This window comes from Labrus mixtus, chromosome 21 (genome assembly GCF_963584025.1).
Source record: "Labrus mixtus chromosome 21, fLabMix1.1, whole genome shotgun sequence".
Classification (NCBI taxonomy): domain Eukaryota; kingdom Metazoa; phylum Chordata; class Actinopteri; order Labriformes; family Labridae; genus Labrus; species Labrus mixtus.
In genome coordinates, this window is record NC_083632.1 from 6,284,501 (window position 1) to 6,301,025 (window position 16,525).

Here is a 16,525-nt window from a genome sequence, read left to right on the forward strand (position 1 = left end):
TTGTCCCAAAGCCTGCTGCTGTATTTCTACCCTACACCTTGATGAAGGAGACTTCACTCATCTGAGAGTGTGACTTCTGGCGGAGTGCACTCCGTCACGGATGGGGAGGGTGTAGGGGTTGGTTGGGCGACAGGTAGCTACGGCAGGTGCGGCTTTGTCCCCATAGCATCCGGGAGGCAAACAAAACTGTAAACTTCGCACCTGAGCTAATTGGACATCTTTCCTGTGGCTGTCAGGGATGGCGCGCCACACTCCCAGGATCTTTTCGTTGGTGTGTGTAACCGTACTTGTGCTTTTAATGTTACTTGTTTCTTTTGGATTTTTCTCAGAAAGCATCAGGTATGTTGTGTTCATATTCATTCCAGATTAATTTTTTTGTCTGTTACTTCTTGTTGTTGATTCTGTCGGAAAACGCACAACTGTTTTTTTTTTACTCAAGTGTGTCTTCTTGAATATTGCTCTTGTCTAAAATGTCCAACTCAGCCCGTCTACTTTGGTGGGATACAGAAGCGTTTTTGTTGACGGTGACTTTGAGTTCTGGGATAAAAAAGCAAACTCGACTTCACCACCTGATGTGATTAAAACAACACTTGGTAATTCTACAAAGGGCGAGACTCCCATGCCTCCACTGAACATAAGTTCCTACGAGAAGCTTCCAATATGGGATTTTGAAGATGTTTATAACCAGGATGCCCCACCCAGACCGCGAGTAAGCATGTTGGTACTAGAAAGGACTGAGTAAATATAAATGTTTTCACACTGTGGGAGTGGGTACTTCTTTAGTTCGAGCTAAAAAAGCCATGGTGCTCAGGAGCTTCGGTGTGACTTGCATGTGTTTCTGTTTGCTTACTGGTCTTATTTTTATTTTTTTATGTCTTTTCGGGGACTTCAATACAGCAATTGATTCAGCTTTATCACAATCAATGTTCCTTATTTTTTTTTTTAAAGGTGCACTGGGGGAGTTTTGGTAGAGAAATGTGAAAGTTGGAGAAGTGTACAGATTCTGTGGTATATGTTCATAACTCTATACACAAACTGTCCTCGGAGGAAAATGTTGTCCCTGTAACACTGTTTGAAGATAAAATGCTATGTGAGAAGTTATGGGGGGGGGCGGGCGGTCTCAACAGTGAAAGCGTAAAGCGTAACTCTCCTGGTAGCTTTTTACCTCCAAACAGTGTTCAAGGGACCTGTTCTTCCTTTGAATACATTTTGTGTTTTTAGTTCAGAAAAGAAAGGATAGTATTGTTTCACTTCTCCAACTTTAAAAAATACATAGTGCACCTTTTTAAGTTTAATAAATTAATCATTTATTCTGCATTCTCAGACTTGTGCCCAGTCTCTGCGAAACTCCGAGGATGAAGGCTTCAAGGCGGCTTTCCTTCCTAACATACGTCTGTATATGCATAAGGACAACGTCAACATGAGCGAGTGGAACAGGCTGTCACATTTTAACAACCCTTTTGGTTTCATGGGACACAAGTACAAAGGTAAGTGTCTGTGTAGTTAATGTTAAACATTAGAAATAATCAGGATAAAAGCCAAGTCAGAATAAAAAATACTTCATGTAAACACTGATTTAACACTTATCTGATCCAGCTTATTCAAGACAGACACCGTTTGTTTTAACCCTGTTTTTCATCAATGCTATGTGTGGTTGTTGGCTAAATGTAGGCTACTTGATCTGGATACTTGACTCTTATTTTCTGCACATCAATCAGTCAATTTTTATTTGTATAGCGTCAACTCATAACAAGTGTTATCTCGAGACACTTTACAAGAAGCAGGTAAAATACCTTACTCTTTGTCTGTTAACATTACAAAAGAGCAGGTAAAAGACCTTACTTATTGCTATGTTACAAAGATCCGGCCTATCCATCATGAGCACTTTAGCAAAGCAGCAAAAGTTACAGTGGTAAGAAAAGAACTGCCTTATTAAAAGGCAGAAATCTTCGGCCGGATCCCCGGCTCATGACGAAACAGTCTTCACAGGCCTAGACTGCACCGGGCTTGGAAAGGGATAGGGGGAGAGATGGGATAAGATGCAGGAAGAGGGATAGAGAGCAAGGGGGTGGGGGGACCACTCGTCACCAAACCACTCTTCCCTCTCTTTACAAATACTTAACCAACATTGTGGCTTAGACTATTTGAAGTATTCTTCCTCACTGGACAACCCTTCATACAGATTCATACATGTCTAGTTCAAATAATTAGGCCTATAAGAGATGTGATTCAAACATTCTTATATAGACATAGGTTACTTTTGTTGATGAATCCAAAAAGTCAAATGAGTTTTTGGCTGAATTATTGAACGTTTTATTGTAAGTTGTATTGTTCGTAATACAGTTGGATCACCTCACCCATCATCACTGTTATTTTGACAAAGAATTTGACTTTCCAGCCTTGTCCTCTTCGACCCCTCCTTTCTATCTGAGACTGCCGTTGGCCTCAGCAGCGTGTATGGATTTTGGTCACCTGGCATATCAAAGAAATAGCTCCTCCCGGAACTAAAATATTTCTCTTTCTAAACTAAACTTTGAGGAAAATGATGACCAAGATGTAGGACCTCTCATTGACTTGATGTGTGGATTTCTGTCAGTCAGTCGCCCAGAGTCTTTGATTAGAGCCACATTCCATAGCAAAGATCTGTTAGCAACCATCAGCTATTGAGGTATAGATCAGATTGTTGCAATGCCTAACTGTCCAATCAGAATCAAGTATTTCGTGTCAGAAAAGCTAACAATTGTTGAAAATTCCAGGGAGGTTATTAGCATTATGCTACTCAGTTTTCCATGCAGAAAAAATGTTCTTATGAGCTGTATGATTAAGGTGTTTGTATTTTGCATGTTTTTTATTTATTTTATTTTTTTGCAGATGTAATGGAGGCAGTGAAGTTGATCCCAAAGCCAAATGAGCCACTATTCCCTCCAAAGCCTGGGAGCAATGGGTGTGTGAGATGTGCTGTGGTGGGCACAGCAGGGATCCTCAATGGCTCTAAGATGGGGAAAGAGATCAATAGTCACGATTATGTTATCCGGTAAGATAAAAGGATAGAACAATATCTAGGGTTCTTGTTCTTGTCGGGACCTGTGTTTCTGGGTATGAATGGTTTCAAACCGCTTTAACAATCTTTTCATGGAAGGAATTTTAAACATTAAACCTTGTGATTTTGAATTTTTCGTTTTACATTCGACTAAGGTTACATATTTCAGAAGAAAAAAAATCATTACCTGCAATGAATGTTGCAATTGCTAGATCAATATTTCTATAATGGGATATCATTTTGTGTTTACTAAGCTTTTTGTTTGTCATATGTTCGATGTTTACATGCAAAATGTTTTTTTTACATGCCATAACATGCAACAAATATACAACACTGACTTGTATACGGTGATATTAGGTACATTTAATATTCAATATGTAAGCTACATTATTTTAGGTTGTATGTATATTAGAAATGACTAAATGGACAGTACCTGAAATGACCTGTGTCAAACAGAGGCTTAACCGAGGGTTTTCAGACACCGGTGTAAGATGAAGAGGTGTTTTTTTTATCGTAAAAACCTCTGCAGTAGCTTTGCATGATTTATATAATGACAATATAAAACTAGAAATCAGTATAACATTGGTACTTTTTCATTTGAATGTTTCTGTGTGGCAGGATGAATGGTGCGGTCATTAAAGGTCATGAGGAGGATGTAGGAAACAGAACTGATGTATATGTCCACACGGCCCACTCCATCACTGCATCAAGCCATTTGTTGAAGAAGTACGGCTACGCAGGTGCCCCTTCTGATGAGGTAATCAAACTGCTATAAGAATAGTGTAATATTGTAATGTTTTCTACCCCGTGCACTCATCAGTCTCCCTTCTGCATTTGTAGGGAATAAAATACGTGATGATTCCTGAGGGATTGAGGGATTATTATTGGCTCACAGCTCTTCTCAAAAGACAGAGGGTTGCTTCTGGCATATTTCGCAACCATCGGTGAATATAAACTATTTGTATTTTATCAATGTCAATAATTAACTTCCACCCTGCTTAGTAAAACTTTTCATTAACGAGGAATGTACTTACAGGGCCCATGTTATGCTTTTTCTGGTTTTATATGCTCTTTAGTGTGTTTTCCAAGTGTCCTGTGCATGTTTAGGCACATCTATGTGCAAAAATTCAAAGTCCACGGAAACGCGGCTTCTCCTACCTCCTCCTCTTAGCTGTAGCATTAGCTGCATGTAACGCTCGGTTCTAGCCCCCCTGGGAAAAAAAATTGCCAGTGTGACGTCTTGTCAGTGTGATATCACTGATCTAAGCCCATTGGCTCGTTGTGGCAAGCCCAGCAGCTCATGTTGCACGCCCATTAACTTATGTAGCACGCCCACGATATGCCGTAGCCTGCGGTAGCACAGTAGTGCTAAGGTGCTAATGTTTATGCTCGGCCCTCGGAGCCAAAGTGGCTGCATTCCCAATATGGTAAAAGGGGTGTGACATTTCCGAGAACCGTGCTGAGCGACTGACCAATTACGGCAGAGCCAACAGGCCGACCAATCAGATCAGACTTGGCACACGTGGGGACTCTGAACGTGGGCACTTCAGAGCCTTAGAGAGAGAGTCAGAAGCGAGCAGGTGCATGGAGCGGCAGTTCATGAAAACAGACACTTTTTTCGAACTTTAGCTATTGTGAACATACTTTAGTAGGTACATAGATTAAATATATGAACCCCAAAAAGGGCATAATATGGGCTCTTTAAGGAAGTACAATATTAAAAGTAGTCGGATGGAACACATGAGTCCTTTCACTGACTCTTTCAGTCAAAACTTAGTATCCATCCACCGGCATCTTAACGGCTGCTGATTAACTGCTGAGTCATACAGAAAACAGAAGTCATACAGACTGCTGACTCAGTCTACCACGAGTAGTAATGCCTCTTTATGGACAAGAACCAACAGAGTCCCCTTTCATCACTGAAGTCTATTATATTAAAGGCTTAATTTAACAATATTACACATTATCAGTCACATCAGTGGCAGGAAATTTTTCAAACTCTTTTTCCTCCTCAAAGCAATTTAATATTAAATTAACGAAAAAAACTGTATGACAAGGAACGTCTTTACTGAAGACTGAGTTGAGCTCTGTCTGAAACCATTTTTTTTTTTTACTAAACAAAAAAAGTCGTAAACGACTACGTAGTCGTATTGGTAAAAAAAGATTTATATTGTTAAATTCTATTTACCGACCGACGGTCAAGTTTAATGCTACCTTATCAAACCTAGCTCGGACCTGGAGTACGTCACATTATCCATAGTTTAGAGTGTTGCTAACTGCACAGTCGGGTTATTATGCAGTGTATATACTGTCTGATTATTTAGGAGGCAGTACATTAGTATGTGGATTGGGACACAGCCATGGTCATGGTGTTTGATACCTAATTTAGAGCACCAAATAATTAATGACAGAAACCGTGTTTGAGTAAAATGTACAACCCAGTAAAAAACTGCTTTGGTCTACAAAGATAATTTCTTTAGTGGTTCAAACTGTAAAGGATTATGATTTTTTTTTTGTACTTGCGTTTTAGGTTATTTTTAGGTGTGTGGAAGATTTAAGTAGAAAAAGTTAAAAGTAGAGTAGTAAAAAGTTAAGTAGAGTCAGCATTTCCAATATGAACTGTGGGGCTTCATCACGCCTCTTCAAAAACCAATGGGTTTGGTCACAGAGACCACATTCATGTTTTCAACGGTCTATGTGGAGGACCTGCCTTACAAATAATGAAATTACTTGGTTGGAACTCTTTAGTCTTTTCACTGACTCTTTCAGTCAAAACTTTGTATTGCAGTGCGGTGACGAGGCCGCCATCCACCGGCATCTTAACCCCTGCTGACGGCAACTAGAGCAGCAGATTAACTACTGAGTCATACAGAAAACAAAGTAACAAAAAGGCTTTCATTATCCTGTTTGACTCAGTCTACCAAGAGTATTAATGCCTCTGTACGGACAAGAACCAACAGAGTCCTCTTTCATCGCTGAAGTCTGTTATTATATCAAAACCTCAATTTAACAATATTACACATAACCTCAAAAATACAGTTTTGGTTTCTAAAGCTCATTTCTTTATTGGTTTTTGGCAGTAGTCACAGAGTCAGATACAGGAAATAACCAACAGTGTGATGTCTCATGTTATAAATGTTTTGTTTTTTTTACCTCTCCCTTATTCAAATCCTCAAGGCCATGGACGTTCTACAGCGAACCGTTTGAGGAGAGTCGCTTTTATGTTCTGCACCCGGATTTCCTCAGATACATACGAAACAGGTTGGCCTACCTTCATATTTTCACAGACCCCCCCCCCTTTTAGTTTAGAACTATAAAGACGGGAGCTGATTTAAAATAAATGTTGAACTGAACAAGATGAAATAAGCTTTAATGATTATAAACGGTTTAATATCATCAAAAATGGCATTTATATTTATAGTTACTAAGTAATGAAGTTGCCAGCGTATTCCAAATAAGTTTATCTGGTCATTTGCTACTTGCTATTTCATTTTTTTGTCATGTTTGTGTTCATTGCCAAACTGTTGATTGCCTACAGGTTCTTAAAGTCTAAAAATGTGAACGCCAGGTACTGGCCGTTGGTCAGACCGACCAACGGGGCATTTACTCTCTTCTTGGCTCTGCACACATGTGACATTGTAAGTTACCTTTTCCTACATCAACTCGTCCAAATGCCAATTATAGGTAAACCTTTTAGAAAGGTTACAATTACACTTAGCAGACGCTTTTATCCAAAGTGACGTACATCAGAGAGTAAGTACAACACTAATCCATTCATACATTGTTCCATTAGTTATAAGGGACTATTTCTTGTCCACATGCACTGATTTCTTAATTGTCCCAAACTACTCCTGTAAAAACCATGAATTCTTTGTTGGTGTTAGTCACCAGGTACAATGTATGATAATTAGAAAAACAAGCTTTGAACAAACCCTGAAGTTTTAATCCATTTCCCCTCTTCTGTGATTTGTCACTTTCAGGTGAGCGCGTACGGATTCATTACGGAGGACTTCAAGAAATACAACAACTACTACTTTGAGAACAGTGTTAAAACAAATGTCATTTTCTTTATCAACCATGACTATATATTGGAGAAGAATGAATGGAAAAAACTTCATGACACCAAAATAATGAGACTTTACCAAAGACCGGACTCAGGAACGGGGATTGCATAGCATTTTGTTACACTTCCATGAAAGATAATCAAACTGTTTGACAGTTTGTTACTGTAGCAGTCAAATCTCTACTGAAGGTGTTTCAGTAAGAGAGGACTCGTTCTCTCTCGGGCGGGGAGTTAAAGTACCAAAGGTTTATTAAAAGGGAGAAACGACATGAGGTGCCTACCTAAAACGTTCAGGTTCCACCTTAATACAGCACAATATAAGTATTTTAGTTGGAAGACTTGTATTTATAATACTGCATCAGTTTTAGCAAAGGTATGGGTTTAAAATGCAGTGAACTCTCAGGTGCATTCAGAGATCTGAAACCTACAATGTAAGCAGCCTTAATAAAGTGGACATAAGAAAGAAGGCCATTAAATGAAAGGAAGGACATGTACCATCAGGATATAGATAAAAAAGAACATGTACCATCAGGATATAGATGAAAGAGAACATGTACCATCAAGATATAGATAAAAAAAGAACATGTACCATCAGGATATAGATAAAAAAAAAAAGAACAGGTACCATCAGGATATACAGTGGGTACGGAAAGTATTCAGACCCCTTTACATTTTTCACTCTGACATTGCAGCCATTTGCTAAAATCAAAAAAGTTCATTTTATTTCTCATTAATGTACACTCAGCACCCCATCTTGACAGAAAAAAAACAGAAATGTAGAAATGTTTGCAAATTTATTAAAAAATAAAAACTGAAATATCACATGGTCATAAGTATTCAGACCCTTTGCTCAGTATTGAGTAGAAGCACCCTTTTGAGCTAGTACAGCCATGAGTCTTCTTGGGAATGATGCAACAAGTTTTTCACACCTGGATTTGGGGATCCTCTGCCAGTCTTCCTTGCAGATCCTCTCCAGTTCTGTCAGGTTGGATGATGAACGTTGGTGGACAGCCATTTTCAGGTCTCTCCAGAGATGCTCAATTGGGTTTAGGTCAGGGCTCTGGCTGGGCCAGTCAAGAATGGTCACAGAGTTGTTCCGAAGCCACTCCTTTGTTATTTTAGCTGTGTGCTTAGGGTCATTGTCTTGTTGGAAGGTGAACCGTCGGCCCAGTCTGAGGTCCTGAGCACTCTGGAAGATGTTTTCTTCCAGGATATCTCTGTACTTGGCCGCATTCATCTTTCCTTCAATTGCAACCAGTCGTCCTGTCCCTGCAGCTGAAGAACACCCCCATAGCATGATGCTGCCACCACCATGTTTCACTGTTGGGATTGTATTGGGCAGGTGATGAGCAGTGCCTGGTTTTCTCCACACATACCGCTTAGAATTAAAGCCAAAAAGTTCAATCTTGGTCTCATCAGACCAGAGAATCTTCTTTCTCATAGTCTGGGAGTCCTTCATGTGTTTTTTGGCAAACTCTATGCGGGCTTTCATATGTCTTGCACTGAGGAGAGGCTTCCGTCGGGCCACTCTGCCATAAAGCCCCGACTGGTGGAGGGCTGCAGTGATAGTTGACTTTGTGGAACTTTCTCCCATCTCCCTACTGCATCTCTGGAGCTCAGCCACAGTGATCTTTGGGCTCTTCTCCCACGATTGCTCAGTTTGGCTGGACGGCCAGGTCTAGGAAGAGTTCTGGTCGTCCCAAACTTCTTCCATTTAAGGATTATGGAGGCCACTGTGCTTTTAGGAACCTTGAGTGCTGCAGAAATTCTTCTGTAACCTTGGCCAGATCTGTGCCTTGCCACAATTCTGTCTCTGAGCTCCTTGGGCAGTTCCTTCAACCTCATGATTCTCATTTGCTCTGACATGCACTGTGAGCTGTAAGGTCTTATATAGACAGGTGTGTGCCTTTCCTAATCAAGTCCAATCAGTTTAATTAAACACAGCTGGACTCCAATGAAGGAGCAGAACCATCTCAAGGAGGATCAGAAGAAATGGACAGCATGTGAGTTAAATATGAGTGTCACAGCAAAGGGTCTGAATACTTATGACCATGTGATATTTCAGTTTTTCTTTTTTAATAAATTTGCCAAAATTTCTACATTTCTGTTTTTTTTCTGTCAAGATGGGGTGCTGAGTGTACATTAATGAGAAATAAAATGAACTTTTTTGATTTTAGCAAATGGCTGCAATGAAACAGAGTGAAAAATGTAAAGCGGTCTGAATACTTTCCGTACCCACTGTAGATAAAAGAGAACATGTGCCATCAGGATATGGATAAAAAAGAACACGTACCATCAGGATATGGATAAAAAAGAACATGTACCATCAGGATATAGATAAAAAAGAACATGTACCATCCGGATATAGATAAAAAAAAGAACATGTACCATCAGGATATAGATAAGAGAACATGTGCCATCAGGATATGGATAAAAAAGAACATGTACCATCAGGATATGGATAAAAAAGAACATGTACCATCAGGATATAGATAAAAAAGAACATGTACCATCCGGATATAGATAAAAAAAAGAACATGTACCATCAGGATATAGATAAGAGAGAACATGTACCATCAGGATATGGATAAAAAAGAACATGTACCATCAGGATATAGATAAAAGAGAACATGTACCATCAGGATATAGATAAGAGAACATGTACCATCAGGATATAGATAAAAGAGAACATGTACCATCAGGATATAGATAAAAGAGAACATGTACCATCAGGATATAGATAAAAAAGAACATGTACCATCAGGATATAGATAAGAGAACATGTACCATCAGGATATAGATAAGAGAACATGTACCATCAGGATATAGATAAAAAAAAGAACATGTACCATCAGGATATAGATAAAAAAGAACATGTACCATCAGGATATAGATAAGAGAACATGTACCATCAGGATATAGATAAAAGAGAACATGTACCATCAGGATATAGATAAAAAAGAACATGTACCATCAGGATATAGATAAGAGAACATGTACCATCAGGATATAGATAAGAGAACATGTACCATCAGGATATAGATAAGAGAACATGTACCATCAGGATATAGATAAGAGAACATGTACCATCAGGATATAGATAAAAGAGAACATGTACCATCAGGATATAGATAAGAGAACATGTACCATCAGGATATAGATAAGAGAACATGTACCATCAGGATATAGATAAGAGAACATGTACCATCAGGATATAGATAAAAGAGAACATGTACCATCAGGATATAGATAAAAGAGAACATGTACCATCAGGATATAGATTAAAAAAAAGAACATGTACCATCAGGATATAGATAAAAAAGAACATGTACCATCAGGATATAGATAAGAGAACATGTACCATCAGGATATAGATAAGAGAACATGTACCATCAGGATATAGATAAGAGAACATGTACCATCAGGATATAGATAAGAGAACATGTACCATCAGGATATAGATAAGAGAACATGTACCATCAGGATATAGATAAAAAAGAACAGGTAGCATCAGGATATAGATAAAAAAGAACATGTACCATCAGGATATAGATAAAAAAGAACAGGTAGCATCAGGATATAGATAAAAAAGAACATGTACCATCAGGATATAGATAAAAAAGAACATGTACCATCAGGATATAGATAAAAAAGAACAGGTAGCATCAGGATATAGATAAAAAAGAACAGGTAGCATCAGGATATAGATAAAAAAGAACATGTACCATCAGGATATAGATAAAAAAGAACATGTACCATCAGGATATAGATAAAAAAGAACAGGTAGCATCAGGATATAGATAAAAAAGAACATGTACCATCAGGATATAGATAAAAAAGAACATGTACCATCAGGATATAGATAAAAAAGAACATGTACCATCAGGATATAGATAAGAGAACATGTACCATCAGGATATAGATAAGAGAACATGTACCATCAGGATATAGATAAAAAAGAACATGTACCATCAGGATATAGATAAAAAAGAACATGTACCATCAGGATATAGATAAAAAAGAACATGTACCATCAGGATATAGATAAAAAAGAACATGTACCATCAGGATATAGATAAAAAAGAACATGTACCATCAGGATATAGATAAAAAAGAACATGTACCATCAGGATATAGATAAAAAAGAACATGTACCATCAGGATATAGATAAGAGAACATGTACCATCAGGATATAGATAAGAGAACATGTACCATCAGGATATAGATAAAAAAGAACATGTACCATCAGGATATAGATAAGAGAACATGTACCATCAGGATATAGATAAAAAAGAACAGGTACCATCAGGATATAGATAAGAGAACATGTACCATCAGGATATAGATAAAAAAGAACATGTACCATCAGGATATAGATAAAAAAGAACATGTACCATCAGGATATAGATAAAAAAGAACATGTACCAAAAGGATATAGATAAGAGAACATGTACCATCAGGATATAGATAAAAAAGAACATGTACCATCAGGATATAGATAAAAAAGAACAGGTACCATCAGGATATAGATAAAAGAGAACAGGTACCATCAGGATATAGATAAAAAAGAACAGGTACCATCAGGATATAGATAAAAAAGAACAGGTACCATCAGGATATAGATAAAAAAGAACAGGTACCATCAGGATATAGATAAAAAAGAACAGGTACCATCAGGATATAGATAAAAAAGAACAGGTACCATCAGGATATAGATAAGAGAACATGTACCAAAAGGATATAGATAAGAGAACATGTACCATCAGGATATAGATAAAAAAGAACAGGTAGCATCAGGATATAGATAAGAGAACATGTACCAAAAGGATATAGATAAGAGAACATGTACCATCAGGATATAGATAAAAAAGAACATGTACCATCAGGATATAGATAAAAAAGAACAGGTAGCATCAGGATATAGATAAAAAAGAACAGGTACCATCAGGATATAGATAGAAAAGAACATCGACAGTATTTCTGGATCTATCGAATATCAAAATGCAAATTGGTCTGGATGCTACAAAGATGATGCAACGGTGGTTTGTTGGGGTTATCTAGTTTGAACATTCAAATCATGGCTTTCAGCTCAATAGAAGATGCGTCATTTAGCCTCCCATGCTTTACATTTGTCCAACAACATTTTCCTTCAGGGACAATCAGGTGCTTTGTTTTGTATTTTATAGTTTTGTATTGTATTACATGGTTTTGAACTACTTGTGCTTTTCTAGGAATATGCCTCAATACCCCAAAATTAATAAACTGCACTTAATTCCACATTTTCCTATATTTCTGTTTGTTCCAGATGCAGAATCTTAAGCTGTTTTCATTCATGTACATGCACTCCTGAAAATGTCTAGAAGTTTCAGGCAGACTGCCCTTGTCATTGCATTGTCATGACATGCATTGAGATTGCACAACTATACAGTCTATTGTGGCGCGTGGGTCACAGAATACAACATCACCCTCCCACTCACACTTCATGAATATTTCCTGCTCTGTTTTCACATTGGCTCAACCTGACTTTACTCTGAAAATGTACTGGGGGGCTGGCAGGAGAAACTCTGGGTAAAGTCAGAGTAACACGATTTGTTTGTTTGTGTTCACAGCAGTCAGGTGCCCATGAAATGTCATACCCTTCTAAAGCACGACCTTTAGGTTGTTTACCTGTACTTTTCTTGAGCATTTCCAATCTGACTTAATGTGTGTGCCCTTAAGGCCACTTATCTTTATGGCCACAACATTCACAATAAAGATAAGTGTTATTGTGTAACGCTGGAATTTTTCATGACTATCTGCAACACGTCTGACTGTCTGACTGTCTGTCTGTGCAAAAGTCATCAAAACATCAACATAAGTAGCCTATATGAATAAAACATATGGGTAAATTGGATATTTTTAAAACTCTTTAACTTTTTAGAACAGTTCAAATTTAGTACATTTTTAGAAATGTATTTTAAAGTAGCCTACATAAAATAAATACCACCATCTGCTGTTTTATTAGAGCTACTGCAAGGACTTTATTCTCTTTATACACCACAGAGATTTGTCATAGAGTAAAAACACTCTTCAGATGGTATAACCAGTGATTAAGAAAAAGGGATCATAACAACACATTTTTTTAAAATTACAATTGAGGGAATTTTGCTAACAATTTGCATGTGCCGCATATAAACTGTTGAATCCACCATGAGCTGACCATGCAAACTGTTAAGAATCTCCTCTTTTAAAATCAGTACAGGATTAGATTTGTTACTCTTTCAGACGTCTGAGCAGCAAATACTTGTTATTACTCTACAGTGTTTGTACATTATAACAAAACATGTATATAAAGTGTTAGTGATCTGTTGAGGTAATGGAGAGCGGATTGTGGTGTCCATTTTTTAGTTTGTTTGATAAGTTCTTTACTGCAAAACGCATACACACAAGTTTGCAACTCTTCATTTTTATTTTGTCTTAAAATGTTTCTGTTTCTACATTTAGTTTGTTAGCATTTTCTTGCAAAAAAAATAATTTTATAATTCAGTGTCAAATATGATTTTTTTTTTTTTTTTTTAAATGTTTTAATAAAAATCTCTAATTTATGGCGCCTGGAAGTGTCTAAGGTTGCAGAATTTGACAGGTCACAGAATTCGGTTTTGCACCTGTGGTCTGGACAAGTGGCTTCCGCTCTGGACGTTGTTGTGGTACCCAAAAAGTAACCAAATGTGTGATTTTGTGATGTGTATTTTATTTGAACCAAGTTAATAACTTTTATTTTATTGTCTTCTGTTTGCCTACTTATACGCTTGTAATGGGTTTTGTTAGTTTGGAGGCAGGCTAAAGGTTGAGCAGGAGGTAGAGGTGAGTTGCTTACAAGCTGTAACTTTCAGGTAAATACTATTGAAGTAAACCCAACGAAGAAATGGACAACGAATACTCCAGGACCATTTGTCTGGTAAAGCAGAGTAATTCATAATGATCTGTAACTTTTACTCTAATTATTTATTTAAATGTAAAAAAAAAAAAATGTCTCCTTTTACGACCTCTTCTGTCATCTCTTCGTCCAACGGAAGTTGTTTATCCGATGTGTGGCTCTTCCTGGTGTAACATAGGAGTTGTGGACAGAGGAGAATGAGAGGGCTTTGGATCAATTCATTTTTGACGACACAATCACAACCATGGTGGTGTACCTGGACACTGACTCCAAGCTGAGGGTGGAATACTCCATACCTGTACAGGTAAAGCTTGACTTTTCACATTCAATCCTAAATTCTAAGAAAAACTGAGCATGTGCTTGCCCGATCCCATCAGAGAAAGCTTGATACTTCTCTTAAAAGCTGGAGTGCTCTCCTTTTCATCCTTCATGTGTTGTTTTATTTTGTTTAATTCTTTAGTTTTAAGATAAAGATAAGATAAGATATACTTTATTCATCCCAGCAGGGACATTTAGGTGTTCCAGCAGCCAGCATACATACAAACACACAACACAACACAACACATATATACATACATATCCCACCCATACAAAAAACATGAGCCCACAATACATAGCCAGGATAAAAAAAAGTGGTATGGATGGTCCATGTGTATAAGTAGCTGTTACTCATAGATAACAGTACAAAACACTAGCTCTTCCGGTGCATAGTATGATAGATAAATAAAGAATTATTATAAAAAAAGCAGTCAAGTGTGCAAATATACAGGTGCAAAATACAGTTTGATATACGCAGCTCAGGCTAAAGTTTAAAAGTTTAAATGTCTTCTGTCCTTAGTTAAAGGGGAGTCGTTATAAAGTGCAATTGCAGTAGGTAAAAAAGTATTTTTAAATCTGTCCCACTAAAAACACTCTTTTGTTCACACACGAGATTGTGTAAGGGATTCATGTTATTGTCCATAATGTTCAACAGTTTCTGTATCATCCTTCTCCCCAACACCACCTCCAGGGGGCTCCACAGCGAGTCCCCAGCACAGAGCCAGCCCTCCTTATCAGCTTGTTAAGCTTTTTAGAGTCACAAGCCCCGATGCTGCTGCTGCCCCAACAGACGGCTGCAAAGAAAATGGCACTTGCCACAACAGTCTGATAAAACATGGACAACATTTTGCTGCACACATTAAAAGACCTAAGCTTCCTCAAGAAGTAGAGTCTGCTCTGACCCTTCTTGTAGACGGCCTCTGTGTGGTGCTTCCAGTCCAGTTTATTGTTCATGTGCACCCCCAAGTATTTATAGAACTCCACCACCTGCACCTCATCCCCAAGGATAGAGATGGTGCTTAGCTCAGGCCTGTCCCTCCTAAAGTCCACCACCATTTCCTTGGTCTTTGTTACATTTAACACCAGGTGGTTCTTCCAACTCCATGCAACAAAAATATCCACCAGCTGCCTGTATTCTGTCTCCTCTCCACCACTGATGCACCCTACTACCGCAGTATCATCTGAGAACTTCTGTAAGTGACAAGCCTCAGAGTTGTACTGGAAGTCTGAGGTGTATAGTGTGAAGAGGAAAGGGGACAGCACAGTCCCCTGCGGCGCTCCTATGCCACTGACCGCCCGCTCAGACACAGACCTCCCCGGCCTCACAAACTGTGGTCTGTCAGTCAGGTAATCCATAATGTTGTGGTGGTGTCTACCTGCATCAGCTCCAGCTTCTCATGTAGCAGCACTGGCTGTATGGTGTTAAAAGCACTTAAAAAAATCAAAAAAACATAATCCTCACAGTGCTACCAGACTTGTCTGTGTGAGAGTGGGCTCTGTGGAGTAGGTAGATGATGGCGTCCTCAACCCCCACCCTTGGGCAGTATGCAAACTGCAATGGGTCCAGGTAGCTGGTCACCTGTGGTCTCAGGTGGGCCAAGACCAGCCTCTCAAGTGCCTTCATGATGTGCGATGTTAGGGCAACTGGTCTGTAGTCATTGAGGGCAGAGGGAGAGGGTTTCTTGGGGACCTCGTGCTGAACCTATTGAAGAACACGTTCAGCTCATTGGCCCTTTCCTGACTACCTTCTGCCTGATTTCCTTTCACCTTGAAGCCGGTTATGGTTTTCATACCGTGCCACACATCCCTCATGTTGTTCTGCTGGCGCTTGCTCTCCAGCTTCCTCCTGTATGCCTCCTTGTTTTCTCTCAGCCTCACCCTCAACTCCCTCTGTACGCTCTTCAGCAACTCACTGTCACCGTCCCTGAATGCCTTCTTCTTTTTATTTAGCAGACATTTTAAATCACTGGTGGGTCCAGGGTTTATTGTTTGCAGAGCACCTCACCTCCCTAGTAGGTACCACATTATTCCTGTCCTCGTGGTTACCGGTTGCCGTTGAACAATGGGTGTGTAGGTGGGACTAAGCAGAACCAGGTTATGGTCTGACCTACCAAGGGGAGGGAGGGCTGTGGATCTGTATGCATCCTGTATGTTTGCATACAGTAAATCCAGTGTTTTATTGTCTCT

At 38.8% G+C, this 16,525-nt stretch overlaps 1 protein-coding gene across 1 annotated transcript; it reads left to right on the forward strand.

Moving 5' to 3' along the window:
* The first annotated feature begins 123 nt into the window (after positions 1-123).
* LOC132955916 (alpha-N-acetylgalactosaminide alpha-2,6-sialyltransferase 1-like) lies at positions 124-7,215 on the forward strand. The gene is made up of 9 exons (XM_061029009.1): positions 124-339; positions 484-709; positions 1,325-1,487; positions 2,872-3,034; positions 3,659-3,797; positions 3,881-3,984; positions 6,218-6,301; positions 6,579-6,678; positions 7,021-7,215. Exons 1-9 carry the CDS (start codon positions 239-241, stop codon positions 7,213-7,215), a joined length of 1,275 nt encoding a protein of 424 aa, XP_060884992.1. The 5' UTR covers positions 124-238.
* Positions 7,216-16,525: the final 9,310 nt, after the last annotated feature.